The sequence below is a fragment of the Siniperca chuatsi genome, linkage group LG23, assembly GCF_020085105.1.
Source record: "Siniperca chuatsi isolate FFG_IHB_CAS linkage group LG23, ASM2008510v1, whole genome shotgun sequence".
NCBI classification, from domain to species: Eukaryota; Metazoa; Chordata; class Actinopteri; order Centrarchiformes; family Sinipercidae; genus Siniperca; species Siniperca chuatsi.
This window is the reverse complement of record NC_058064.1, coordinates 2,305,490-2,332,729: the sequence shown is the minus strand read 5'-3', so window position 1 is coordinate 2,332,729 and position 27,240 is coordinate 2,305,490. Positions and strand designations below refer to the sequence as shown.

General features: G+C 42.7%; 1 protein-coding gene across 1 annotated transcript; it reads right to left on the bottom strand.

Moving 5' to 3' along the window:
• On the bottom strand, positions 1 to 27,240 carry cand1 (cullin-associated and neddylation-dissociated 1). Its single transcript, XM_044186894.1, has 26 exons — positions 26,904 to 27,240; positions 20,769 to 20,844; positions 20,595 to 20,662; positions 20,329 to 20,483; positions 19,967 to 20,090; positions 19,136 to 19,223; positions 18,872 to 19,040; positions 18,612 to 18,717; positions 18,389 to 18,534; positions 16,643 to 16,794; positions 16,149 to 16,289; positions 14,239 to 14,380; positions 12,076 to 12,284; positions 11,816 to 11,984; positions 11,620 to 11,709; positions 10,467 to 10,620; positions 10,138 to 10,375; positions 9,012 to 9,200; positions 8,746 to 8,889; positions 7,863 to 7,998; positions 7,603 to 7,779; positions 6,338 to 6,433; positions 5,139 to 5,308; positions 4,865 to 5,029; positions 3,227 to 3,334; positions 1 to 1,318 (listed from the first exon to the last, which is right to left on the bottom strand). Exons 1-26 carry the CDS (start codon positions 26,969 to 26,971, stop codon positions 1,094 to 1,096), a joined length of 3,705 nt encoding a protein of 1,234 aa, XP_044042829.1. The 5' UTR covers positions 26,972 to 27,240; the 3' UTR covers positions 1 to 1,093.

Genomic DNA, 27,240 nt, shown 5'->3' with positions numbered 1-27,240 from the left:
TGAAGGCAGGCAGAAATGGACCTTTTTTTATTTTTCTTGGGCGATAAACATGGATTGTCCTGACCAGACCGGACTGAACCAGATTAAAACCAGACTGGACCCGGATCAAGTCAGACTAGAGCACAGTAAACCAAACGGATCCTGACCAGAGTGAACCGGCTGGAACCGGTTCGGGTCAGACGGGCTGACGGGGGGAACAACGGACTGAATCAGAATATGGTTGCTTTGTGTTACACACTGCGTTACCGTGGCAACAGCCACACAGGACACCAGTATCGTCCAGTCAGGTCTGGTCGGGTCTGGTGGTCCAATAATCTCTCCTCGTTCCTTCCTTCAGAGAAGTGAAGGGATCGAGGGCGGGTCTATTGAATCAGGGGAAACAAAGAAGCTGATTGGTCCACAAACAGTAAAACCCCGCCCACCTGTCATCACCCCCCCCCCCCCCCGAGCATCCTATTGGTTGCCTACATCATTCGCAAAAACAGAGCGAGCCCTTCTCCCATTGGTCACCACAGCCTCAGGCAGGAAAGGCCGTTTTCCAATTGGTCAGTTTTGATAACGCGCCAACTGTCAAGTCACTCAGCAGCGGCCAATCAGGTTACAGTACAGTACCTGTGGAACTTTCTGGAATAACGAAAAGAGGAAACAAAAACAAACAAAAAAAAAGAAACAAAAAAAAAGAAGAATGATGATGAACGGGGATCAGCCAATCAGATGACCTCGCTAGAAAAACAAACAGGAAGTGGGAGGAGCTTCCAAGCCTCATATGGAACTTATTTTTCTGGAATTTCTTTAATTTTTTTTTTTTGTTTTTTTGTTCTTTGTTTTTGTCCTTTTTGTCCGTGTGTGTGAGCCGTACGTCCGTCGTCTTCCTTTCTTTTCCAACAGCTGATTTCAGTGCAATGCATCATGGAACGATCGATCGCTAGAGAGGGTGTGTCACTACAAGTGTGTGTGTGTGTGTGTGTGTGTGTGTGTGTGTGTGTGTGTGTGTTTGTCTGCGTCCTGTTGTCATGGAAACATGCTGCAGGGTTAGCGCTCCAGCAGCGGGGTGGTGCCATGTTGCATCATGGGAATTTGTTTGTCCATCTGTTTAGCTGGTGTCCATGGACTCCATGTTGGCGGAGCTGGAGTCCCTCTGGATGGAGTCGAAGATGGCCGCCAGCTCCTGATTGGACGAGATCTGGGACTGGAACTCTGACATCAGCGGCGACTTCTCCGCCTCGGGGATCGTCAGCAGCGCCACGACGGCCCGCATCGCCGACCGCTTCAGCTCGTCCTGCTTCTCGAACTCCTGCTTCACCGAGTTCGCCTTCACCTGCGGAGACAAGGGAGACATTTTTACTCTCCTGCTCAAAATGTCGACGCTGTGGAGAAATTTATTTCACTAAATTGGCTAAAAATAAAAACACCAACAAAAAGTAAGAACGAGCTCTGCTCACTGATCTAATATTCAGTCTGCTGAAACCCTTTAAGGTGCAAAAGTTTTAATGAATTCACATAAATGCTTTAAAAAGAAATCATTAGCAACAGTCAACACTCAGACGTTTCAGGTGCGTCGGTTAACCAGGTGTCTCGTATCAGCAATCGACAATCACAACTCCTCAGCACAATATATACAATCACCTAATAACAATTAAAATAATAACAATAAATAAAACTACAAATAAATGACGAATAATGTAATAAATAGAAATAGTAAATAAATAAAAACAAAGTTTGTGTCATGCTGGGTTTTAAACACAGTGGTGGAAAGTACATTTACTCAAGTACTGTACTTAAGTACAAATTCGACGTTTTTTACTCGAGTATTTCCATTTTCAGCTACTCGATACTTCTCCGCTGCATCTCAGAGGGAAATATCGTACTTTTCACCGCACTACATTTGTCTGGCAGCTTTAGTTACTTTACAGATTAATACAAAATATAAATCAACTAATAAATTACGATGTATTATAGACGAAGCTACCCAGACAGTATATAAAGTCATTAAAAGGAGCTCCACCTTCACCAGCTGCAGCATTAAAGTGATGAGCACATTAATGCATCAATAATTAATATATATTTTTATCTGAATGGACCATTCTGCATGGTGAGTACTTTTACTTTTGGTACTTTTAGTATATTTTGATGCTAATGCTTTTTGGATGCAGGACTTACCTTGTATTCCTACACTGTAGTACAACTACGTTTACTTAAAAAAAGGACAAGATCTGAATATTTCTTCCACCACTGGAAACACAGAAGCAACACAAATATCTTCAGATTACATCGTCGGCTGGCATCAAACAGGTGAACGAAACGAAACATTTAAAAAAAAATTAAGGGGCCCGGCGGTGATTTAGTATAAATTCCATAAAGTCAGGGGACTGTTTGACAAAAAAAACAAAAAACAAAAGTGGTGCAGCAGAAGTTGAGATTTTCAGTACCAGCTCCAAAAGACATGAATCCTACAACTACCATGATGCAACTTGATAGCGCGTTTCATCTTTTGACCCTCAGTATTCACCTGAAACTTGACAAAGCTCCTCAGACGACATTATACAACATGTCGTAGAAAAGGTTTCAGTCGTAGTCGTCTGGACGCTGTTTTCAGAATCAAGACGTTTCGGCTCCCATCCGGAAGTCATTCTCAATTGTGAAAATGGTCTGAAAACTCAGAAATTTAAGCTACTCTGTGTTGCTTAAGCCCCGCCCTCAGGAAGGAGTCTACCTGAGTATCTGTTGATTAACCTGCCTAGTTTCACCTGAAACTGAACTAATTGTTTCCATGATGGCCCAGAAAAAAAGAGAACCCCTCTTTGAACGGAAATGGTGGTCTGAGATTCAATCTGCCCAAAGTTTACCACAGTGTATTAACACCGTGGTCACGCCAATCACATGCTAATCAGGTACTTAACAGTCAGTTTCAGGTGAAACAGATACTCAGGTAGACTCCTTCCTGAGGGCGGGGCTTAAGCAACACAGAGTAGCTTAAATTTCTAGTTCCCGTCCCATTTTTTCACAATTGAGAATGACTTCCGGATGGGACCCGAAACGTCTTGATTCTGAAAACAGCGTCCAGACGACTACGACTGAAACCTTTTCCACGATAGAACACTTCTGGACGAATGAGGGACTACACCGTCTTATACAACATGTTTCCACGGGCTGGGTAGTACGTCCACGTTACCGGCAAACTGACGTGTGATGCTGGTGGAGCATGTGTGTGTGTAGTTTTGTGTACCTTGGTGGTGCAGGTGGCTCTCAGTGGTTCCACCAGTCTGTCCAGTCTCTGCAGAACAGCGCTGGGACAGAGAGACGACAGCCTGGCCAGCATCAGGAACGTCAGCATCTGAAAACAGCAGCAGAAGAAGAAGAACACAATTACCACGTGGTACCAGCGTGGGCGGTGTCGTTGCCAGGGCTGCACCCTAAAAACGACCATGAATCGAATCGTCAGTGGAGAGTCGAATCGTCGGCGGTCGAATCACTGCACGTTTTGAACGCAGGATAACAGCATGGCAGGCTGTTTGTATGTTTATTTAGATCCCCATTAGCAGCGACTCCGCCTGGGGTCCACTTAACTAAAAAGGCCCGGGACCCCCACTGACACCGACTCGCCCCCACCCCTTCATTTAAATAACACTCATATTCTACATAAAACTTTATTTTTTCATATTTTATTGTCCGTTTTCTATTTTCTACGTATGCCGCCTGACCTGCAGAACTCGCCTCATCTTTCTTTGCATTTTCTAACTGCGTTTATCGTTACGCGCCAACACACCAAGGCAAATTCCCTCAATGCGAAAACCTGATTCCGACTTCCGTACAAGACTCGACAATACTAAAGACGACAAACACCGAGACGAAACAGCACAATAATTCAAAACCTGTCGACTACGACAGAAAGAGAGATCTAATCAATAAAGCCACACATATCTGATTACAAATCAATCAGGGTGGATCTCTCTCTCTCCCTCCATCAGTATCACATCTTTAGGCGATGATTTTGCTCCATTTCTTGTGTAAATACAATCTTAACGTTTTATTAAAGCGTGTTTTTACTACTTTCCGAGGTCAGAGATCCCGCTAACGAATCCCCTTCCACCTTCGCTCAGTAATTCACTTCTTCTCTGTAATAAAACAGTTCTACGTTTTAACTTACGAGCACGACGCGCACTTTTTTTATTTCTCTGACTGTGTGGAAAAGCGCAGTTGTCACATCACAGATGATAATAAAAAGACATTAAATGTGACAAAAGTATACTGCAGGTGAGCTGCACTGAAGAAAGAACATCAGCGCGAGTATTTATAAATAAGAAAAAGCAGGAAACACAAGCGCGTGACAAACATTTGTTTTGGTCTCACTTCTCCCGTTTCCTTTCTTTGTTCCGATGAACTTTGAATATATATGATTTTGTTTGAATATATTCGTGGAATTAACACTAACGTCACACTTAGCGACAGTTTCGGCAACTGGTGAGGAAAAACGACCTCATTAGGAAACATTTTCACTAAGTCACTGCGGACGCCGAACAAAAAAAATGCACTAGAGCTGAAATCGATCGTCGATTTGTCGACTGACAGAAAATTAACAGGCAGCTATTTTGATAATTTTTAATTGTTTCAGTCATTTCTCAAGCAAAAACGCCAAATATTCTCTGGTTCCAGCTTAAAAAGGAGAATTTGACGCTTTTCTTTGCAGAATACGAAAGAAACCCGAATAGATTTGCGTTTTGGACTTTTGGTCTGCTAAAACAAGGGAATCAAAGACATCAGCTTGGGCTCTGAGAAATTATTAAAGCAATACTTTTGAATAGACTCTGGTATCGCTGTAATAATACTAGCGGCAGTAGTCGTGTGTTTTGGCGTGTAGTCGGACCTTGATGTCATAGTGGTCCTTGAGGCCGTCCTCTACGTGGTTGAGGAAGGTGAAGATGTCGATTCGGTCCAGGCAGCTGTCCAGCAGAGTGTACATGCACTCGAACGCAGCCTTCCTCAAGTCCAAACCATCATCCACCGTGTGTTTGAACGGACCCATCTCCACCTACACACACACAACACCGTCAAACAAATACTGCAGAACCAACATCTGTCTGCCTGATGTTTCTGGGTCTGTCTTTTTACATATTTCAGTATATTTCAGGTTGTCTCACCTCTCGGATCAGCTCCTTCCTGACTTTGGTCTCGTTGTACAGTTGTGGTAAAACAGAGTCCAGCAGCTCCCGGATCAGACTGGGCTTATTGTGGGCAGCAGAGTTAAACGTAACCAAGGCAACGCGGCGCACATTCAGGTCCGGGTCCTCCAGCGTCTTCAGGAAATCACCTGAAGCAAATAAAAATCAACAACTCAGAGACGGAGCCGTGCACATGAAGCAAGAAACAGTTTGAGTTTTATCATCTTTTTGTTGTATTTTTTTTTAAATGTATGATGAATTTAATGGAGTTCTGCTAGAGTGGCGGTTTTATTAACACACTCTGAACTTCCACACACTTCTGCAGGCTGTTTAAACTCACAATTATCTCCCCCAGATAAGCGCCGATTCTTCACGTTTAAGTTTCTTAATAATCCTAATGTTTACAGTGTATTTGTCTTACACACAAATGAGTGTTTCGTCTGTTGTTTAGGCTTAAAATCGTACTTTCCGAAAACAATTAAAACAAAAATAATCAGCTACCAGTCGTGTGATTACGATTAAATTACCTATAAATTAGAATTTTCTACAGTGAAGAGCAATTTCCTTTATTCTACTGCAGCAATCTGCCTTATTCTGTCCTGTTTTAAAGATGCTAGACACATGCAAATGTCTGAAACTAAAACAAGTCTACAGTCTAGCTAGTCCATGCTAGCAGCTCTATGAGCCTGTACTGTACTTGTAGCTAAAAGCTAACGCCAGAATGCTAACATGATGTTTAGCAGGTATAATGATGTTCCCCATCTCACTTAAGTGTTTTTTCTTTTCTGCTCATACTGCAGTTTAAACTAACGAGTTGAGCTGAAATGATTAGTTGAATAATCATGTAGTCGATAGACAGAAAATTAATAAGCAACTATTTGTGGGCTTTAGGAAACAATTTATAGATTAATAATAGATTAATTAATGAACTGATGATGTGATAATAATCACCAAAGTTACAATTTATCCTGAGGGGAAGATGAATGTCTGAACCAAACTTCATGCAAATCCAGCTCATATTTGTCGAGATATTTCAGTTTGGACCAAAGTGGCGGACATTTTGATCCTTAGCCCGACTGCTAACGTGGCTAACAGTAAGTCTTTATGGTTGAAGGCTAAATCGCGTGTTAATGAGGCGGCTGTATTTGTAATCAGAGATCAATAAAACAAATGTTTACCTATGCAGTTCTTCAGCAGTGGGTCGATGGGTTGTGGTTGGTCAGAGATGGTGAATTTTACCGCTGTTACCACGGAGCTCCTAGCATACGACGAACCTACACACACACACACACACACACACACAGAAACAGATCAGTAATCAATAAATCAATATTTCACATCACTCATCAGATGACTGCTTCAGGTCCAACATGTGTTTCATCTGAAATTACTGATTAATTCACACATTCTAATCTGTAAACCAATGAGATACCGGTTGAGGAGACAGAGGCAGTTTGATTGGCTAGGAGGAGCAGAGGGGCGGGACTTCACAAAATGTTCAATGTTCCTATTGGCTGGTTTTTACTTTTGTCACCACTAAAGATTTACTGTTTCCAGGAAGAAGACGACTTTATCAATAAGTCCTTTTAACAGAAAGATTTATTGATCGATCAGCTGATGATAAACTGGCTGATCAGCTGACTGACTTATTGATTATCTGAAAACACATAGGAGGACCTCATGGTCTGTGTCACTATACACATATGTATTTATTGATTATTAATTAATTACCTGATCAAATAAATACATTCAAAAAGGGTTTAGGGTTTTGAAATTAATCTTTCATGATCAATCAATCAGTTTGGTGCCAATATAAAGATTAACAGATTGATCTTGTAAATTCTGATAAGGTTATCCTTTGAGGCGTGGCAGCGGGATTTATCAGCTATTGATCAGAGTATTGATTACCTGGCAGCAGGTATCCTTTGAGGCGTGGCAGTGGGGTTTATCAGCTATTGATCAGAGTATTGATTACCTGGCAGCAGGTATCCTTTGAGGCGTGGCAGCGTGATTTATCGGCTATTGATCAGAGTATTGATTACCTGGCAGCAGATATCCTTTGAGGTGTGGCAGCGTGATTTATCGGCTATTGATCAGAGTATTGATTACCTGGCAGCAGGTATCCTTTGAGGCGTGGCAGCGTGATTTATCGGCTATTGATCAGAGTATTGATTACCTGGCAGCAGGTATCCTTTGAGGCGTGGCAGCGGGATTTATCAGCTATTGATCAGAGTATTGATTACCTGGCAGCAGGTATCCTTTGAGGCGTGGCAGCGGGATTTATCAGCTATTGATCAGAGTATTGATTACCTGGCAGCAGGTATCCTTTGAGGCGTGGCAGTGGGGTTTATTGGCAATGATCAGAGTATTGATTACCTGGCAGCAGGTATCCTTTGAGGTGTGGCAGCGGGATTTATCGGCTATTGATCAGAGTATTGATTACCTGATAGCAGGTATCCTTTGAGGCGTGGCAGCAGGGTTTCGGGGTCGATCAGCGTCAGCTTGCCCAGACACTCAGCCACCACGTTCCTGGTTCCTTCCTCTTGACATTCGCAGTGTTTGAGCAGCAGAGACCAAACTGACTCCACGTACGGCTTCAGACCGGACACCGACGCCGAACCTCAACACAGACGCACAGATTAAAACCAAAGAGACACACACACACACACACTTTTATTTACAAAGTATTTGAGCCGTTCTTACTGATGATCTCTTTGAGCGAGTGCAGCAGCAGGTACTGTCTCTTAGAGGAGGAGATCTCCTGCAGGACGAAGGGCAGATACTCCGGAAGATTCCCCACCGCGATACTGCCCAACGCATAGGAGGCAGCCGACTTCACCTGAGAGACACGCAGGCAGGGGAGAGACAGGTTAATATCTACAAACACGTTACTGAATTACACTTTTGTCAGAAAGGAGAACATATTGAACGACAAGACAACACGCTGAGCAAGAACTATGCAAAGATTACAGTTGGCAGGAAATCCCTGAAATACCACAAACACGCAAATTCTTGCACGTTCATGTACCAAAAACAGAAACGAACATTCATCAAAAAAGAGTTTGCCTTGCTAATTGTGCTGCAACTAATGATTCATTTTTACTATCAATTAATTTCTCAATTAAATCGATTGTTATTTTTCACAACTCTAAAGCCAACAGAGATGTCTTCAGATGTCATGTTTTTTTCCGACCAACAGTCCAAATCCCAAAGATATTCAGTTTGTCTGACGATCGACTAATTGATTACTCAACTAATCGTTTCTACTCGCTAATTTAAATTGCAATGTGAGCGGAAAAAGGTAAAGAAAAGGAGGAAAAACACAAAATTTGGATGACTAACATGCTACATTAAGATGGGGAATAAGGTGACCATTATACTTGCTAAACATCAGCATGTTAGCATTAGCATTGTTATTGTGAGCATGTTAGCATGCTGGCATTAGCATTTAGCTCGAAGCACCACTGTGCCTAAGTACATCCTCACAGAGCTGCTAGCATGGCTGTACAACTGTCACATGTAAAAAACTTTTAAATGTGAAAAGTCAAAAAGAATTAAAGTCCTGGATCTGAAAGATGGGTGTTACCTCTTCACTGGAGGAGGAGAAAGCGTCCAGGATGACTGTCTTGAGCTCTGGTTGGTTGCTAAGATCCACATGGTGTCCCACCTCGCCCAATGAGAGCAGAGCGAGCAGTCTGATGGAGTCTGTGGAGCGGCTGTTCTTCACGTCCTATCAGTCGGGGAAATTAATTTTAAACCTGTTCTAAGATGTTTACCACACAGATTAATCTGGGCAGAGCTACAGTGTTTGTAGGACAGACAGGTAGTCAGACAGACAGACAGGTGGTTTACCTGGATGAACTGTCCGACCACAGCGGGTCCCTCGGTGGGACAGGCTCTGGTCAGAGCGGCGACACATTTAGCGATGGAGCAGTAGGCTTGTTTGTGTGGCAGAGCAGCACTTTGGGAGTAAACCGGACCGGTCAGCATCCTCAGCAGATCCATGTAACCCAGACCAGCAGTCTCTGTAGCCACCAAAGCCTAAACACACACACAGTTACTACTGTTATTCATGTTTAAGTCTAAAACATAAATATTGTGTCTGTTCAAACACTGACCAGGGATTTTATTAACCCAACCTGAAGAGAAAACCAGGCCTTTATTTGAGACCATTCGTCTATTTTGTCTAATTTGTCTGATTTCTAATACTATCATCAGCTCCCACAGCCTGCGTTTTGTAGGTTTGTCCTGAACTAAACTGATTCTTTGTGGACTTACAGGACCAGTTGGTTGATTACAGGGCTCGGGGATATAAGCAATATAAATCACTGATAGCAACAGAAACATTTACTGGATAAGAAAATGAAAAACACTGCTTGTGAACATATCACATCACAGAAACAAAGCTATCTCTAACCAATCGTATGGCAGACTTTTAGAGAAGGGACAGCCCATGTCCCAAAATAGGCACAGCAGGGTTTGGATAAGTAGCTAAACACACCACATGCTGGTTTTGTATCAAGTGCGGGCACACAAAACATAAAGATCTGTTGCAGATAAACGAGATAACAAGACAATCTTTAGTTACTTAAAGTCCTGTTTGGCCACAAAAGTGGTCGACGTATATTTACAAAGACGGGAAATACCAAAAACTAAGTTTATCACCTGAAGCATTATCAAGCGCTTACAGTCTGAAATACCAGCAATTAGATGAACTAAAGAACAGCACCGCCCTCCGCCCAAACACAGGAACTTAAATATTTTACTCCGTTAAATGGTTTATCAGATTTAAATATCAGTAATATAATATTACTGATACCAGAGATGTGATCATTTATCAGTAATGACTCCTAATTAAAAACTTGATTAATCGACTTAAATGTTTTTTTCCGTCCGTGTCCAGCCAGAAATGAGCTTCCTGGTGACCTCTGGTGGTTAAAAACTGTAACCCCAAATAAACCCCATGTTCCTGTTGTACCTGGTAGAAGTCCAGCATGGCGGCGAGCGCGCCGCCCTGCAGCAGCGGGGATCGAACCAGCGTGATGAGCTGCTGGAGGATGTTCCCTCCGCTCAGCTGACCCAGCGAGGACGGGTGAGTCACCGCCAGCGTGGACAGGAAGCTCAGCGCCATCTGAGACACGTGCATGTCGCTCTCTGAGATGAGAGGAGGCAGCTCGGCCAAGACCGCGTCCACCATGACGGGAGTCACCGCAGAGCTGAAACACACACACACATTCAAAACAGGTTTACCGACAGGAAGGAGTGGGTGCTGACAGCTGTGGGCGCGGCTGACAGGTGCGTTCTTACCTGTAGTTTCTAAGCAGGATGTCCAGAGCAGCCAGTGTGCAGAGCTTCAGGGCTCGCTGGTTTTTGCGGAGGAAGGAGGCGAGGATGGGAACAGCGTCGGGGAGCACCGGCCTCAGATCGATTTTCAACGGAGAGCCGGCGATCAGCGTCAGAGCTGCGCAGAAACAAACACACAATCAGGACCTCAGCGTAACTCTACTTCAAAGAAATAGAAAATTCGAACTTAATGTCTTTTTTTAAGCCAACATTTTGCAATATTTTCATTTTTAAATTTTATGAATCAATGTTTTGACGCATACTGACTTCCTGCCCAAACAATTCAAAATAAAAGGCCTTTGTCATTACAGCGTACGGCAAGTTTGAACTCCCAAGAAGGTGCGTTAAATCTCAGGAGACCAGACTCCAGAGGACAGGAGGACGCAGTGCGCTAAATTTAATTCCACTTCAACAAAATGGTTTACGTCTGCTGTGTCACAAAATAATCAAAGCTAAAAGTAGCTATCCTGACTGTAATATATATATTTACAATAAAACCAAATCTATAATAAGAGAGGGAGGGAGCTGTACACAAACACAAGACAAGGTCGGTACGATCGTTGCTAGCTATGCTAACCGCTAACATCTGTACAATTGGTCTACTGGCTGCAAATAAACACAAAAAGCTATCAAATTTGCGCAAATGATGCAAAGCGAAAATTCTCTTCGCTTTCTGTCTGAACGCACCAGAAGAAGGAATTACACTTTATGTTGAAAATTTAATATTTCCATCATGTTTTCTGCATTTTGTTTCCCCACCATTTGAGGTTTGACTGATTTGACTTATTTAACTACGTCATCTCGTTGTGTCCACTTCTTCTGCGATGGTTTAATGGCCCCTGACTGGAGAACCAGCGCCACCAGCTGTTTATCTCGACGAACCACAGTAGTGGATGGTCGATTTTCTCCGGATTCGGTTAAAATTTGTGCAACATTTGGATGGAAACCTAGTTAATGTACATAAAAACACTTCGGGGCATTTGGACATTCTTGCTCAATACGGACTTTGAATTGGGATTGTACTTGAGCCAGATGACGTTATAAGGGTTATAAGTGTGCAGCTTTCGCCTCCTTCCTTTGACTGTTTACAGTCGTGAACCTGGAGGGCGGGGCTTACCTTTCACTGTCGTCAGTCTGGTGATCTCGTTCTTGAGGCGTTCTAAGAAGATCAACAGCGTTCCAGGAAGTTCAGCAGGCAGCCGGTCACCTGCACAACCAGACGGGAAGATAAGACGACAAACCAGCGAGTCAAACAAACAGGAAGCTGCGTCATAGTTGACATCACATCACTGTGACTGACAGATGGTGGTTACCTAGGTTACAGATGATCTGTCCCATACAGGAGATGGCTCGTTCTTTGACTTCCTGGTCGATGTCGGCGGCTTTCAGGCGTTTGATTGTACAGGTGAACAGGTCGTTGATGTAGGGGGAGGGGTCAAAGCTGTCAGAGGCCTCTGATTGGTTGTCCAGAGGTCGGATCACCTGGAGGAGAGAAACAAGAGTAGAAACCGTGAACTCGTCGTGCGACATGAGAGGTTGAAGACGTTACGGAGGCTGCAGGTTCGACTCCCACCTTGACGAGCTGCTGGGTGACGAGCAGAGCCTCAGAGGTGATCTTGTAAAAGGGGTCTCCCACGCACGCAACCACGGGCGGGACGAGGGCGGGGACGTGGGCGTGGAAGGCGTGAGCGGGGTGCGTGACCATGATGACGTGGAGACAGGCCAAGGCGTCGATTTTTAGGTTGGAGCTGCTCGACTTATCGTTCAAAGAGAAGATGATACCTGAAAAACAAACAAACTGCTATAACGAATACTGACTCAAATAATACTGTAATACTGCTTATACTTAAAAGGGATAACAGCGGAGATATTCTACATTTTTCTGTCAACAAACAGTGAATATATGCTGTAGTCTTTGAGACTTTTCCCGTAGCTCCCGAAAATAATAGAAAAATAAATACACAAATACATTATGCCTGATTCATGTTACGTTTTGCAAGCACCTCTCTCTCTCTTGATCCAGCTGTTGTATTTTTTTTTCCAGCGTAGCAGGCGCTGCATTAAAGTGACCAATGAGATAAGAGAAGAGTACCGGTGCGTTAACTGTCGCAAAGGTCGATATATGGCCCTAGCTGGTGATAGCCTGCGAGCACGAGGTAGCTAGCTAGCATGGCAGAGGCTCCACGAAAGAAGGTGAAAACGTACAGTTTCCATCCAGAATGGGAAGAGGAATTTAGTTTTACCTTGGTGAAAGACAAGTGTGTTGTAAAACCAAACACGAGCAACTGTATAAAGGAGGAAATCTGGAGCGGCACCACGCCACCAACCACCAGAAATTCAGAGACGGGTAACCCCTAAAGAGCGCAAGAAAGGTTGAAAGGCTGATGTCGGGGTCGAAGGCCCAGCAATCGCTTCCCACAAAACCTGCTGCTCAAAATAAGGCCGCGACTGAAGCATCATTTCGTGGCTAAACACAAGAAGCCTTTTGCAGATGGCGATTTATTCAAGGAAGCAATGCTCATTACCGCGGAGACTGTTTTCAACGACTTCAAAAACAAAGACAACACCAAATCCGCACTCAGCGGTGAACCGCTCGGCCCTGCAACAGTGACAAGGAGGGTCGAGTCGCTGTCCGGGGACGTGGATCGACATGTGTTAAAGGACTTTTCACTACAGTTCAATGCGTCCCTGGATGTAATGGACACAGCGCAGCTTGTTGTATTTCCCAGAATGGCTTTCCAGGACTCTACAACAAAAGGAAGACTTCATCAGTCTTTTGATGAGGATATTTACAATGAGTTTAAAAAAATATCTCTGTGATATCAGCAGGCCTTCGCTGGGAAGGTTGTGGACTTTTTTCATGTAACAACACTGGTGGTCAAACTGATTTGAGCAGAAGTGCTTCAGGTGTTATTGGATGAGCTCAAGGCCGCTTACGGAGACCTACCTCTCCATGATGTCCCGTGGTTGAGTCGCAGCAACGAGCTGCAGGGATTTGTTGACTAGCCGCCTGAGATAAAAGTCTTTTCTGTCGACAAGGAACGAGCAGCACGAGGAAATGGCAGCGTGGCTACTGGACCTGCGGTTTCTGACAGACCTAACTGTTCCAGGGAAAAGGCCGACACCTGCCCCACGTGATAAGCGCAGCGAACGCGTTCAAGGCCAAGCTCAGTGTTTGGACCACACATCTAAATAACGGGAGGCTGACACACAGAGAAAAAGTCACAGCCCATCGAAGACAAGAATGCTTTTCACCCTGTGCGGTACCTTGTTTTCAGTTTTGGTGAGTTAGACATCATGGAAGATACTGCTGCATTCATCTCAAACCCATTTCTGCCCATCGATATAAAACAGGTAGCTGCCAAGTGGAGTTGACATGGAGATGGATGATTTGCAAAATGAGCTGAAAGGCAGATCAAGGGACAAAGTTTCCTCTCCTCTCACTGCATGCTTTTGCAGCTCACTAGTAAGACTTTCAGCGTTACTAGTTCGGTCCAGAGGGCCACACTAGTGCGTCAAAAAGCTGACTAGCTGGGACTTTGGAGCTACTAGTGCGCCGCCCAGCGTCACTAATAAGGCTTCTGTTGGAACTAGTTGGACAAAAGTGCCACTAGTTGCTGAAAAAGAGTGACTAGTACGAGTTTTTGTTCGACCAGTACAACAAAATGGTGAACTGATGCGACCGAATGTCCAACTAGTGCTAAGAGCGACAAAGAGCGAAGTGCTGTAGCATTACCTGGTATTAGTACTGGGATGTGCTGAGTCAGGGCTCCTGGGAGGACGTTCACCAGCTCAGTCAACATGTTGAAACAACACTGACGAGTTTTGACACTTTTCTCCTTCAGCTGCTTGTGAAGAGCTTTGACTATCATGGGGACCTGCGGAGACATTAACAGACACACAGAGTGAGAAAGGACCCACACCACAGCTACTTTCTGCTTTCGGTGGTTGACGGTGCAGGATGCTGAGGGTTTCCTGTCACCGTGACAACAGAGGCCAACCAAATTAAAGCTACAACAGCGACATCTGCTGCACAAAGACAATACTGCAATCAGTAAGAAGCTAATTATTTATGGATCATTACAGTATGTGAAATAGTCCAACTCATAAAATACTACTTTTTCTACATAAATTAGAGCTCCATCAACTATTTTCAAATCAATTAATCTGCCAATAATTCTCTCGAGTAATTGTTTGGTCTAAAAATCGTTGGAAAATGGCGAAAAATGTTTGTCACAATTTCATTAAAATGTCTCGTTTTGTCCGGCCAGCAGTCCAAAACCCGAAATCCTATCATGCAGGACAAAGAAAATCTGCAAATATTAACACTTAAGGATCCACAATTAGTGAAATTATACACGTTTGCTTAGAAAAATTACTTAAAACAAACAATCGATTAATAAAATCGTCAATTAGTCAACATATCGTTTCAGTTCTAACATAAATAAACATCCTGTATGCAACTGACATCACAAAACAGTGACTCAACATTTGATGGTCCTCCAATACAGAAAGTGATGCATTTTACATCCGCAACCAACAATCATTTTCATTATCAATGAATCCATTGATTACCTTCAATTTATCAACTAATAATTTAGTCTATAACATTCTGGAAAGTATCATGTGACGTCTTCAAATGTCTTGTTTTGTCCAACTAACAGTCCAAAACCCAAAGATTTTCAATTTACGATACAAAACGAAGAAAAGCTGCACGTCAGAGAAGCCGACGGACCTTAAATTATTAATTTATTATCAAAAGAGATTATTTTTCCGACGATCCACTCATCACTTCAGCTCTGATGCATTTTAAGATTTCAGAAGCAGCAACAGTTCTATGTTGAAGGTAGAGAAAACACAAGAAACTGCCGTCCGCACTCACTGCTGCAATCAGAGGTCAAGTTCCAAATATTACATTTATTTTGCAATCAATAATAGAGACGAGAAGGAAACTATAAACGAAAAGCAATTACTCAAAACAAGTCTGAAAATGGTGTCAGCTGCAGCTTATTGTGCCACACATCAAGATACCCAGCGTGGCTTTCTGATAGTTTATCTTTATACTTATTCAATAGTTTATTTTTAAACTTACTAAGTGCGCTACATGTGTTCAGTTCCTCACTCCAGCTGTTCCATAAATTCAGCTCTTTAACTGGATGATTTGTTACATTCGTCCTCACAATTTGTTTCTTTTAAACATGCAAATTACTCTTAAATCATTTCGACTTTCTCTCACTTTTAACAACCTTTGGATACTTTCAGGTGATACTTGATTTATTTTAACTCTAAACGTGATTTGAGCCGTTTTGAAGTCAAACAAATATCTAATAAACACTAAGTTTGTTGGTTCATGGTGAGCAAGTTGTATTTACAGTTCTTATGGATCTATTCTGAAGTATGAAAATTGGATTTGTTTTATATGCATTTCCCCAGACTTCAACACAATAAGTTGCATATGGAAGCTGGATTTAACAAAAATCCTGAATTTTATACAGTACTGCAGTTAATTTAAATGTTTTTTAAATGTAATTTATATGTGGTTTCCAGCATCATTTATTATCTATTATAACTCCCAGAAATTAACTTTCTTCCACTGTTAAGACTCCCAATTTCCAAACAAACAGCATAAAAACATTTATTAGTCACCTGGCTCTGCAGCATGGTTAGCGGTGTTTCTCCCTGCTCCATGGCGTCCGGATCAGTCAGCCAGCTCTGAGCCGGTCTGGTCTGTTTAAGCAGCGACAGGTAGGCGTGGAAAACATCCGCCTTCACGTTCTCCTCCCTCTCCTGCAGACAGACAGACAGGTAGGGTCCAGTCAGATCAACGAGTATGGATTACACGTATTAGGTCGATGGGTTGGGATCGGCTCGATCAACAGACAAAGGAAAAATCAAAAGAGGTGGAGATCAGTGTGACAGAAAGTAACATTTGTTTCATTGGCAGGTATAAGTCATCAATTAGTCGGTGCAGACTCGTCACATTCTCCGGGCTAAAGTCTGCATAAGTAAGGATCTTTTTAAAATGGCTGCAGTCAAAACTAATTAGCAATCAGATCCGAGTGATGAGGAGATGAAAACAAAGCTCCAGAGTGAGGTGGCGAAGGAGTGAGCAGTGAAGTGACAGCAGAGTCTGACGGTACCTTGAAGCGACAAACGAGCGCAGGAGAGACGGAGCGATAAAACTCTGGCAGCATCTCGTGACGAGTTGAAACGACGGCGTCCAAACACTTGGCGGCCGCCCGGCGAACCTTCCAGCTCATGTCGTCGTCATCGCTGTACTCGTCGTCGCTGCCTGGACACACAGGAAGACCAGCTGTCATTATCCACACGGCTGCACTTGTGATTGGTTTTAAGTTAACGGCCTCAGCCAGCTTCTTACTATGCGCGACGGCGTCCTACGTGAACGCACCGTTTCCTGCCAGTTAAAACAGTTTTGGTTATTTCACAGAGAAACTTCTGTGTTTTTCTCACTGGTTTGAAGTGGGCGGGGCTCAGTTGGAAAAGGTGATGTCATGTATTTCCGTGCACCAATCAGGATTTAGAAATATTCGAATCGGAATTTAATGACATTTGGTGGGTTGTTTGGTCGCTGTCAATCAAATCTGATCAAATCTTGACCTTTTGACTGTTAAACTCTTAAATACCAACTAAGGATGTTTTACGTACTTCGATTGTTGCTTATTTACAGTTTCTTTCCACAGGACATCAGTTAAATCAATCATATAGTGTGTCAATAACCCCGCAACACTAAAACACCCACTTACCTACAAAATTATATATATTTTATAGTTTAAAATACACACTGTGCTTTAACATGAACACGTCATCATCATTGTCAAATATAAATCCTGCACGCCGTTTCCTATATATAGACACGTATACGTGCATATACTGTACATAAGCACCCACTTCATGTGTATAAAATAATCTATTACATTTCCCATTTAATATTTATTCCTTTGCACTATTTGTTTTATTTACAATTTACAGAAACACTTGTATCTTGTATATTTATATATACACACACACCTACGTGCATGTATAGAATAGTTAAATGTTTATTTTTACCTGTCTTTGTTCAGCTTGTCTTATTTCTATCTTCTTAAATCCGAGAGCAACTTAAAAACCGGAGTCAGATTTCTCGTACGCGTTCACATACTTGGCCAATGAAGCTGATTCTTCTCTCTTTAGTCACGAATATTTAATATTACAGAGAAATACACAGAATTTGAAACGTGTTGCCAGGAGCTTAAAGTTAAATTTTTTTTAATTTGTTCAAGTTTCTCACAGCTAGTGGGGCAAAAGCGTCACCAAAGGAAACGTCATGTCATCTGAATCGCAAGAGTTGACTTCAGCTGTACGCATGTTCAGCTCTAGCTTGAACTTCAACTTTGAGTTTTTGTTCCTTCAGGAGGTTGAACACACTTATTTTAAGTCCCTTTGGACAAAGTCTCCAATGCCAAATGAATGTAATTAATGTAACTTGATGAACACGTTAACGTTGGCATGTTAACGTGTATACAGTCAGCGTATTTAAACGCTATGTTAGCATCACTCTTTGTTCTTTAGTCTTAGGGGTACCTGTCATACACTCAGGTGTTTGTACAGGTTTTGACCCGTTGGTTGTGCTACATGAAGGAGGTGACCACCACAGTCATAAAGATTCATCCATAAATATAAATATACCATAAATATCTGTACTAAGTGGTAAACCTTAGCTGTTAAAATATAATATAAACAGAGAGACCAACATCATCATCATCACTACAATAATTCAGTGCTGCTATGAAACACAAATTGTAATTACAGTCATATTAACATATAATTCATTAAGAAATGCCAGTTACATACAGTTAATTAACTTGCAATGAATAATAATTCAGCACCTTGGTAGTCTTCATCGTTCTGCTCAGCGTCCATGGCGTTGTCGTCCTCGTCTTCGTCGTCAAAGTTGTAGTTGGGGTCGTAGGTCAGGTAGCGCAGGCAGATAGAGATGACCGTGGGAACGTGGGGGTAAACCTCTTTAGGACACCTGTGGCAACAAATAATAATTAAACAAGAGCAACTACAACTATCAGAGTACTTTTGGAGTATTACTGAGTGTATTACCTCCTAACAAAGGACTCAAAGGCCTGGATGCAGTACTCTCTGAGCTCGTCATCGTCAACGTTGCAGAACTTCACTACCAGAGGAATGATCTTCTCCAGATACTCTCCTAAACAGAGAGAAGGTCAGAGGTGATCAAGTGATGAAGGTGATGGACAGTCAGGTAAAAGTCAGAAGTTAATGGATCAGTCATGGATGTTGTGAAGAGCTTGAATTTGGAGTTTTCCTGCATTAATGTGGTCAACATGTCTGGTCCGTCTCACCGATCCTGTGTCCAGCCTGTCTGCTGATGGCGGCCGTGCACTGGATGTAGGTTCTGGTAGTCGACATGTTGTCGTTCCTCCCCAGCTCGGTCAGGAGGTGCTCGATCAGATCGATGAAGACCAGATTCCCGCAGGACATAACCAAGTGGCCCAGAGCCATGATGGTCCTCTGAAACAGTCGCATAATAACGACACAACGGGTACGTGATGAATATATACTGGCTCGTAAAATGCGACATAAAAAAGGTCAGAGGTCAGATGTACCTTTCTGACAGCCAGTCTGGGGGAGGTGAGCTGAGGGAGCAGACAGCTGAGGATGGAGGGATGGAAATTCACCAGCAGACCTCCCTGTCTGCAGAGAGACAGACAGATTTATCAGTACCAGTTTCATTATATACCGCGTGAAACACTCGGATGGTAACACCACCGCTATCATTACCGTAAATACCGTTGTTTCCAGAGGGCACCCTGAACACAGCACAACTTAGCAGCGTTATTCTGATTAAGCTCAAATGAGCGCCTTTCTACCAGTCAACCAGAGGGACGGGAGAACCAGGCTGCTTCTCCGTCGAGCTGTAGCTACCGAGGCTTGCTATGCTAACGTTAGCTAGTCAACCTACTGAAGCGTTGCTAGTTGACGGATGCTGAGCAGCAACTTTAAGTGAGCGTTTATGTGCAGTTTATTCTTCCTCACACATCAGCTTCAGCTCTGCTGGCGGTATCTGATAGCAGTAATGTGGAGACAGTGTGCAACGGGGCGATATATATTTCCATATCTGAACATTTTAAGATTATTTGACAGTAATTCTTTTGCAGATTCCAGCAAAGTTGCAATATACAGTTCACTGATCAGTTAGGATTAATAAAATCCAAGGTGTGAGGTACATTTTTCTATATTTAAGCACTAATAGTTTTTTTTTCAGGGAAGTTTGGTGAATATCATGATAAGTTTGCCGTGATAATAATCGTAGCATGAAAATTTGATACTGGCACATCGGTAAAACCAATCAAACATTAAAGATCATTAAACCTAGTTCTGTAGTCATTGTGTATACAGATTTAACAGACAGACATGCAGATAGACAGGCAGTGTACCTGCAGAGCATATCGGCCATGATGTCGAGTGCCTCCAGCTGGACAGACACGTCTTCCTGTTTGGCGATGGCGCTCGTCAGTCGACCCGTTATCTTCTTACAAACACTGGCAGCTAAAGCAGAACCTGAGAGACGCAGACAGGTAGAGGTATTTATAGTCCTAACATTTGCCTATTTACGTCTGAATGGCAGCTAACTCCAAACATAACTGGTGACAGTATCAGTAAAGCTAAGAGTATCAGTAAAAGTTAAATTATGTGTAGTAACACATAGTATATTCCACTAGAGACAGGTGGTTATATAGGTAATAGTAGTGGTAGCAGTAGCGGTCATAGTTTGAAGTCGTATTTGTAGTATTTTTACCACTGGAGGCGGGCGGTAACTCTCCGATCACAGTTTTGAGTCCGATGGAGGAAATGTCTCTGAGCTGTTCTTTGTCCGACAGCATGTTGGTGCACAGAGTGTCCACGATCGTCTCCACCTGGTACTCCTTCACTTTACTGACCAGGGGCCCCAGGCTGACGAAACAAACGCACCCGCAGTTTAAATACACACCGTGAGGTGGAAACAGAAATTAAAATAAATACACAGTAAATACAGCAGATAATAACAGGCTTAAAAAATGTTACCATTTGACAGCAAGGTTCTGAACTTCTCCATTCTTGTCTTCCAACAGTTTGAGAATCATCCTCACCACCTGTCAATCAATATATCAATCTATCAATACCTGGGTTTGTTCAAAACTGAAACTCTGCAGCCTCGAGACAAACTGACCCGACACAAGCAGAAGTTTATAAACTGACCTTCCTCTCGCTGTCGTCGTCCAGTTTGATTGAATCTTTTTGTAGCTCCGACATCAGGTCGTTAGTGGCCATAAACCTGGAGAGAAAAAGAGAAATAACTAGTTAATAAAACTATTAAATCAGAAACTCAAACCCGCTGCGGAGCCAGATCAACATTTCCTGCTTCAATGCAGCTAATATGGTTTTTAAAACAACTAAATAGTCACATGCAGTCTCCCTCTTTGGCCGAAGTATAACTTGATCAAATCCTTGATGGTGATTAATTATAAATACTCCTCGTTAGACTCCACCCACCAGAAAAAAACATAACTTCTAAGTGATGACAGTGGCCAGATCTGGTCACCTGGACCTGAAGCAAGACCCTGTACCGGATTAAGTCCTATTATATCCCCAGACCGGTTGCCGCCAAATAATTATAGAAATGGGATTGACCTGTCATCGGCTTGAGGGAGCTCTCGGACGATCGGATGGATTTCTGGCGGGTCAAAAATGAGTCGGCGGTCTTACAGTTTCAGCAGTTCTGAAATCCGATTTCCAACATGGCCGCGATCAGAAGATCTGTTATAAACTGTAACGACGTGTTTTAACATTATTGGAGTATTTTACACGTTGCGGCTGCTGTAGTCTTTGACTCAAGCTGGAATAGTGCTTCTCCGGGAAGCGAACGCACATGGGTGTTGTTCGGACACGTTTGCACGCGCGTTTCTTTTTATACTTTTTATACGGATTGCGGGTTTAACGTCCGCTTGGAAGCGCAACGTTTAGCAAATCACAATGTAAAGAAAACACAGAAAAATAAAAATAAGGAAACGGAAATCAATTTCCCTTCTGTGACAGTGCGAACAAACCACTAAGTCTGTGAAACATCAGTCACTGTCAACGTACGTCCAAACTCGGGCAGAAAAACGTCCCGACAGGATGTTGGATCGACCAATTAGCTTGCTCGACGCGCAGGTCTGCACTTCACGTTGTAGATATTTGTAAGTTTGCAACGACGTTAACGTGAATCTCCAGCTGACCGGACCGTGTGCTGTGATAGAAATAAAACATCTTCCAGCCATATTCTTATGTTTCTTTTTCTTTCTTTCTGTTCATAGCAGAACTCCACAAAGTGACGCCGCCTTTCCCCTCTTCGCCAACATTTTGGAGGACGCCGCCATCTTGTTTAAATTAAAAAGGTTACTGGAACTGACAAAGCCGATCAGGGTTCAGTACGTTTTGGTCATGAAGAAAAGGAGCATTAAAACAAGTTAGGGGGACTTAACGCAACATACAAGATTAATCAAATCGCACAGCGTCTGCTCAGCTTAACCTTTACCATCTAATGCATTTGATTAGTGGAGCTTCTTGGACACAGCCGGAGAGATCGGGGCTAAAAGACGTCTCCACTTTAGAGGAACTACAGCTATATTTATGTTATTAGCTTTTAGTGAAATGTGTTCGCATACTGCCCTCTATCTAAAGTGCATTTATAAATAGGGACAAAGGAAAATGAGGTAATACTTTCTCTTCTATCTGGTGCTCAAGACTAATACTGTCCATTTGTCCACAGGATGACATACAAGCCGTTTTGAGTCACTTTCAGGATGATGATGATGATGATGATGTTAACTTCTTTATATGAATACCCTGACAAAAACGTTTTGCTCCAGCCCTTTAATACAGAGCTATATCTGCTGAGACAGTGTCCCAGCCAACATTTGTATTTTCCTCTGTGCCACAGCCTGCGCAGAGCACACATTAAAATAAGAAAAGCAATTTAGATGTGTTTGACAGCTGAATAGCTCTGCGTTATAAGAAAATACGGCGTGAGTTCAGTGACGGAGACACCTAAAAAGAAAGTGTAATTATGTCTCCTGGGGAGTATCTGCTGATACAGACTCAGTATTAAAGCACTCAGATCAGGAATGAAATGGCTCGTCTTGCTTTTCTTGTACAGGGTCAGCTGCAGTTTTTACAGCGACGGGAGCGGATACTGACAAGTCTCACAATTTCACGGATTTCTTGTACAGAGAGGGCTGCTGTCAGGAGCGCTGAAACTGATTAGTTGTGCTGCCAACTTTGGCTGCGATCGTCCTCGAGGAGCTTACAAAAGAGAGCGGTTTGCTCTGAATTTTATCTGGTAAACATGAGGGGGTTGTTTTATTATTTATTTATTTATTTTTTAGGGACTGAATTGTCTCATCCCACTGTCCTCTGCCTTTCGTCGTAATACTCATTTCTAGTCGCTGCCATTTCTACATTCACACAAGTTAAGAGAAACACAAGAAACACACTGAACAGGGTCTGGCAAAGCAAGATGGTTGAGATAATCATCAACATACTGATGATGTCGGGGTTTTTCCTGGCTCAGAGCGGGCCTTTGGGGGGTGACTACACACGACAGTAAGCATGATCGGTCCGCGGATAAAGGCAATGAGTCTGTGTTACCTTATCTGACATAAATCTGTGCGTTTTCCTGTTATTTCTGACCATTTGATAAACAAAAATATCTGTTACCAGCTGTAACGGAATAAATGGCAAGAGAGAGAGAGACTCAGAAAGTAATATCACATTGCTCTTCACTCTCTGGCATGACAACAAAAACCAACTTGCGCTGTAAAGACTGCATGTTGCATTCAACCAAACCCTTGTGTGCAGATCCAGGACTAAAAACGGCTTACAGCATTACTCGTATCCACGCAGAGCAGCTCTCGACAGACCTGCCCAAAGCATGTTCAGTGTTATTACTCCTGCGCCTGTGCGTAACGCGTGTTTACGCCTGTATTTAACAAAAACAGGCATTTTAAATAACTGCAACATGGATTAAATAGAAAACTAGGCAGCATTAATATTGCTGCAAACTCAACTGCGCCAGACGAGCTCAGCCTCTTACCGGCTTGTACTCAAATGTCTTCCCCTGAATTAACGTCGGGTAAAACGTTTAAAGATTATAGATTACATACTACCGTTAAAACCATCGGGAGAGTCCCTGACCCTGCACGGTAAAACTGAGATGCCATTAGCGACAAAACAATGCAGCTTAGCTGGCTTATCCAGCGCCAGACGCTGCATGTGTAAAATACAACGGCTTTGTGGATGAGAGGGGAGTTGAGCGAAGTCAAAGACGTCGGATTTAAGTTTGTGATCTGCTTGTTCAACAGCTGATTGATAAATTGCTATTAAAACACATTCAGAGAGGATTTGAATTGATATTTTTATTTTCAATTCTTATCATTTTGGCGCTTCTTCTATGCAGGAAAAACCCTGGATGTTATTTTCCCAATAATCAATATATAAACACACCAAAAAAAAAAAAAAGTCTCGTTTTGTTCAATAACTCCAAATATTCAGTTTAATAACACAAAAACACAGAGAAAAGCAGCAAATCCTCACATTTGAGGAGCAGCAACCCACGAATGTCCAGCATTTATACTTAATAAATGATTTAAATTGATTAAATCACCTAATAGTTTCAAGCTCTGTTACCAAACGAATGTTCAAGGCAGTGAATTGTGTTCAGTCTTGTTTGGAGTCAATAATTTGTCCAAAAGAAATGTGCAGAAGGATAACCTGATAAGATTCTGCTGAAATTCAATTAAAACTGACCTCGTATTATTGGACAGTAATACTCACAATGCTGCCAACTCTTGTATCTTCTACAAACTCACAAACTGACATTATTTCACTCCTAATGGAGCGCCATCAAGCCAGAAACCCAAATACCAGTTTGTTTGCATGTTTGAGACCATTAAAAAAAACAAACAAAAAAAAAAACGCCATGTGCTTCCAGGGGTGACAACACACACTGAGAAAAGATCCATAAACAGCACCGACAGCTTTCAATAAACTTGATTTAACAGAGCGACATATTGATCCAACAAAGGTCTTCTATTTTCTAAATCGTGCCATCAGTTGTTAGATTGATTAATACTTTCCAGGCAGCCACTGATTTCTTCTGAACAGCATTTCTACTTGTATTTTTGACACAGTTACGATACACTCGGCGGCCAATTTTTCCACTAAACTAACGCAGTCCAGTACAACACATCCACCCCATTCATATCAACGCTGGTAGACAAAATATAAGAACAAGGGATGCACGGATCAAACACGCCCGATCGGTATCAGGACATGACATTAAAAACAAAACTACCGTCAATATAAAACTCAGTGTTTTTGCTTTAAGTTACATTCATTCAGTCACAGGCCTCATGTTACTTTACATTAAAATAATCCCAGTGAGTTCCACACAGCGACGAATGCAGATTTTACATTTGGGAAGAAGAAGACGCTTTGGCGGATTCCCTGAGTTGAGTCACAGGGAGAAAAGTTTTAACAATGCAGAGCTACTGTTTAGCAACGTCACTGCGTTCTCGGTTATTAATTTGGTGCGTTCGGTGTTATTATTGCTACAGCTGCAACTAATGACATCAGCTGATTTCTTAAAATTTCTCATTTCTGTCAAACAAATCACCTAAAACCTGAAGACGTTCAATTTACTTTCCTATAAGACGAAGAAAAGCTGTAAATCCTCACAACCGAGACGCTGGAACTGAGGGATGTTTGGCATTTTTATGCTTGAAAAATAACTTTCTGTCTAATTACTAATCACTTAATCAACCTTTCGGCTCCGATTATTACTGACAGAAACGGATAAAACTCCAAAAATGAGACCCCAGGACGTAATAAACCGGAATTATCCTCTAAACTGCAATTCATAACTTTCCTCGCATTAAAACTCAGATAAGTTCAGAGCATCTAATGTGAACGTCACTGCTGTAAGTCAGCAGGGAAACACCAGGCAACATGAACGTGAATTAGGGCTGCAGCGAACCGTTTTAATGATCAGTTAATCTGCTGATTATTTGGGCTATAAAATGTCAAAAAATATAGTGAAAATGCCCATCACATGTTCCTAAAGCCCAAGATGATGTCCTAACGTACAAATATTCAATTTACTATCATCGAAGACTTTAAAAAAGCAGCAAATATGAATAATGCGAAGAATTTTTTTAACTTTTGCTTAAAATTATATTAAACAACTACCTGACTATCAACATTTACGTTTTGCCAACTGCTTCATCTTTAACGTGACTTTATTACTCACTCAGATGATAAAGTTAGACAGCACCGGTATTGATAGACCAGATGAACCTGATCCATATTTATCAGAAGCAGAGTACAGAGAGTCTTGTTCATCTTTAGGTCTGCGTGGGGAAATTAGCACCAGCACAAAAACACAACTGGTCAGAGACAAAAACAATGACTTGCTGCTGAGTGGATGGTGACTTTGAACATGTATCTGTCAGTGGCTGGTTCACATTTTAAAAAGTAAATTTCCCACCTTGGTCTACTGAGATCAGCTGGCTTTACAGTGGAAAGCAGTCTATTTAAAACACATCCTTCACGCTCAAGCTGATTGATTACACACTGAAGTTCACGCTGTTCACACTGACAACATCCATCTCAGTGACGGTCTGAAGCTCTGACCTGCTCCAGTCTGTTTACACGTTGTTATTACCTGAGTTAGCGATGCTACCACACCCCCAAAAGCACCATGCTAGTTAGCCGGCACGACACACCGACGTTACTACGCTAAATCAGCTGTTTGCTTCCCAGCTACCTGCACAGCTGAGTACCAGCTAGCTCACACGCCAACTTCACATTAAAGTCCACAGCGCAACAAGCACCGTAACAATTAATTCACTAACGGTAGCTGACATCACGCTAGCTTGCGGCATGACAGAAGTTAGTGCTGGGAATGAGCTAGCCAGCTAGCAAGCGAGCTAACCGCTAACAGGCGGTATTTACCTGCAACTCAGCTGTCAGTTTAGCGAGATAACTTGCTAACTAGCTTGCTAACCAGCCATTCACGCTGTCACCGAGTTTAAACCGCTGTCAAATCAAAAACTAACGAGCTAGCTAGCTAACTAGCTAGCTAACTAGCTAGCTAGCTAACGATGTGACGATGATCAGACAGGTGGCAGGCTAGCAGTTAGCATGACAGCCCGAGGCCCGACAGAGCCACCGCTAGCCGTCCAGCCACTGTTTTTTTTTTTTTTTTTTTTTTTTTTTAACACAGAAGACAAACAGTTTGAGCCGATAGTGTAAGCCGTGCAGATACTTTGCTTTGCTGGGTGGGTTTTATTTCACCTGAAATCCTTGTCGCTGGAAGTCATTTTCTCCAGCAGGTTGGAGATGTGGTACGAGGCGCTCGCCATGTCGGTAGTTAGCCTCCTGCTAGCAGACTGCGCTCAGTGTGTGTGTGTTCCGGCTGCTCGCTGACTGGCTGTCTGTGTCTCTGGCCGGCTGGCTGGCTGGCTGTCCTGGTAGTCTGATGTTTGAGGTAAAGTGTGTGTTTCTGGTTCCTCTGCTGCTGCTGCTGCTGTCGCCTTTCTCTCTTTCTACAGCGACTGTCGCATCCCGGGGCGCGGAGTTTCGGGTTTGTTTGAATGGAGCTCCCGTTCTCTCTGCAGAGGGGCGGGGTTAG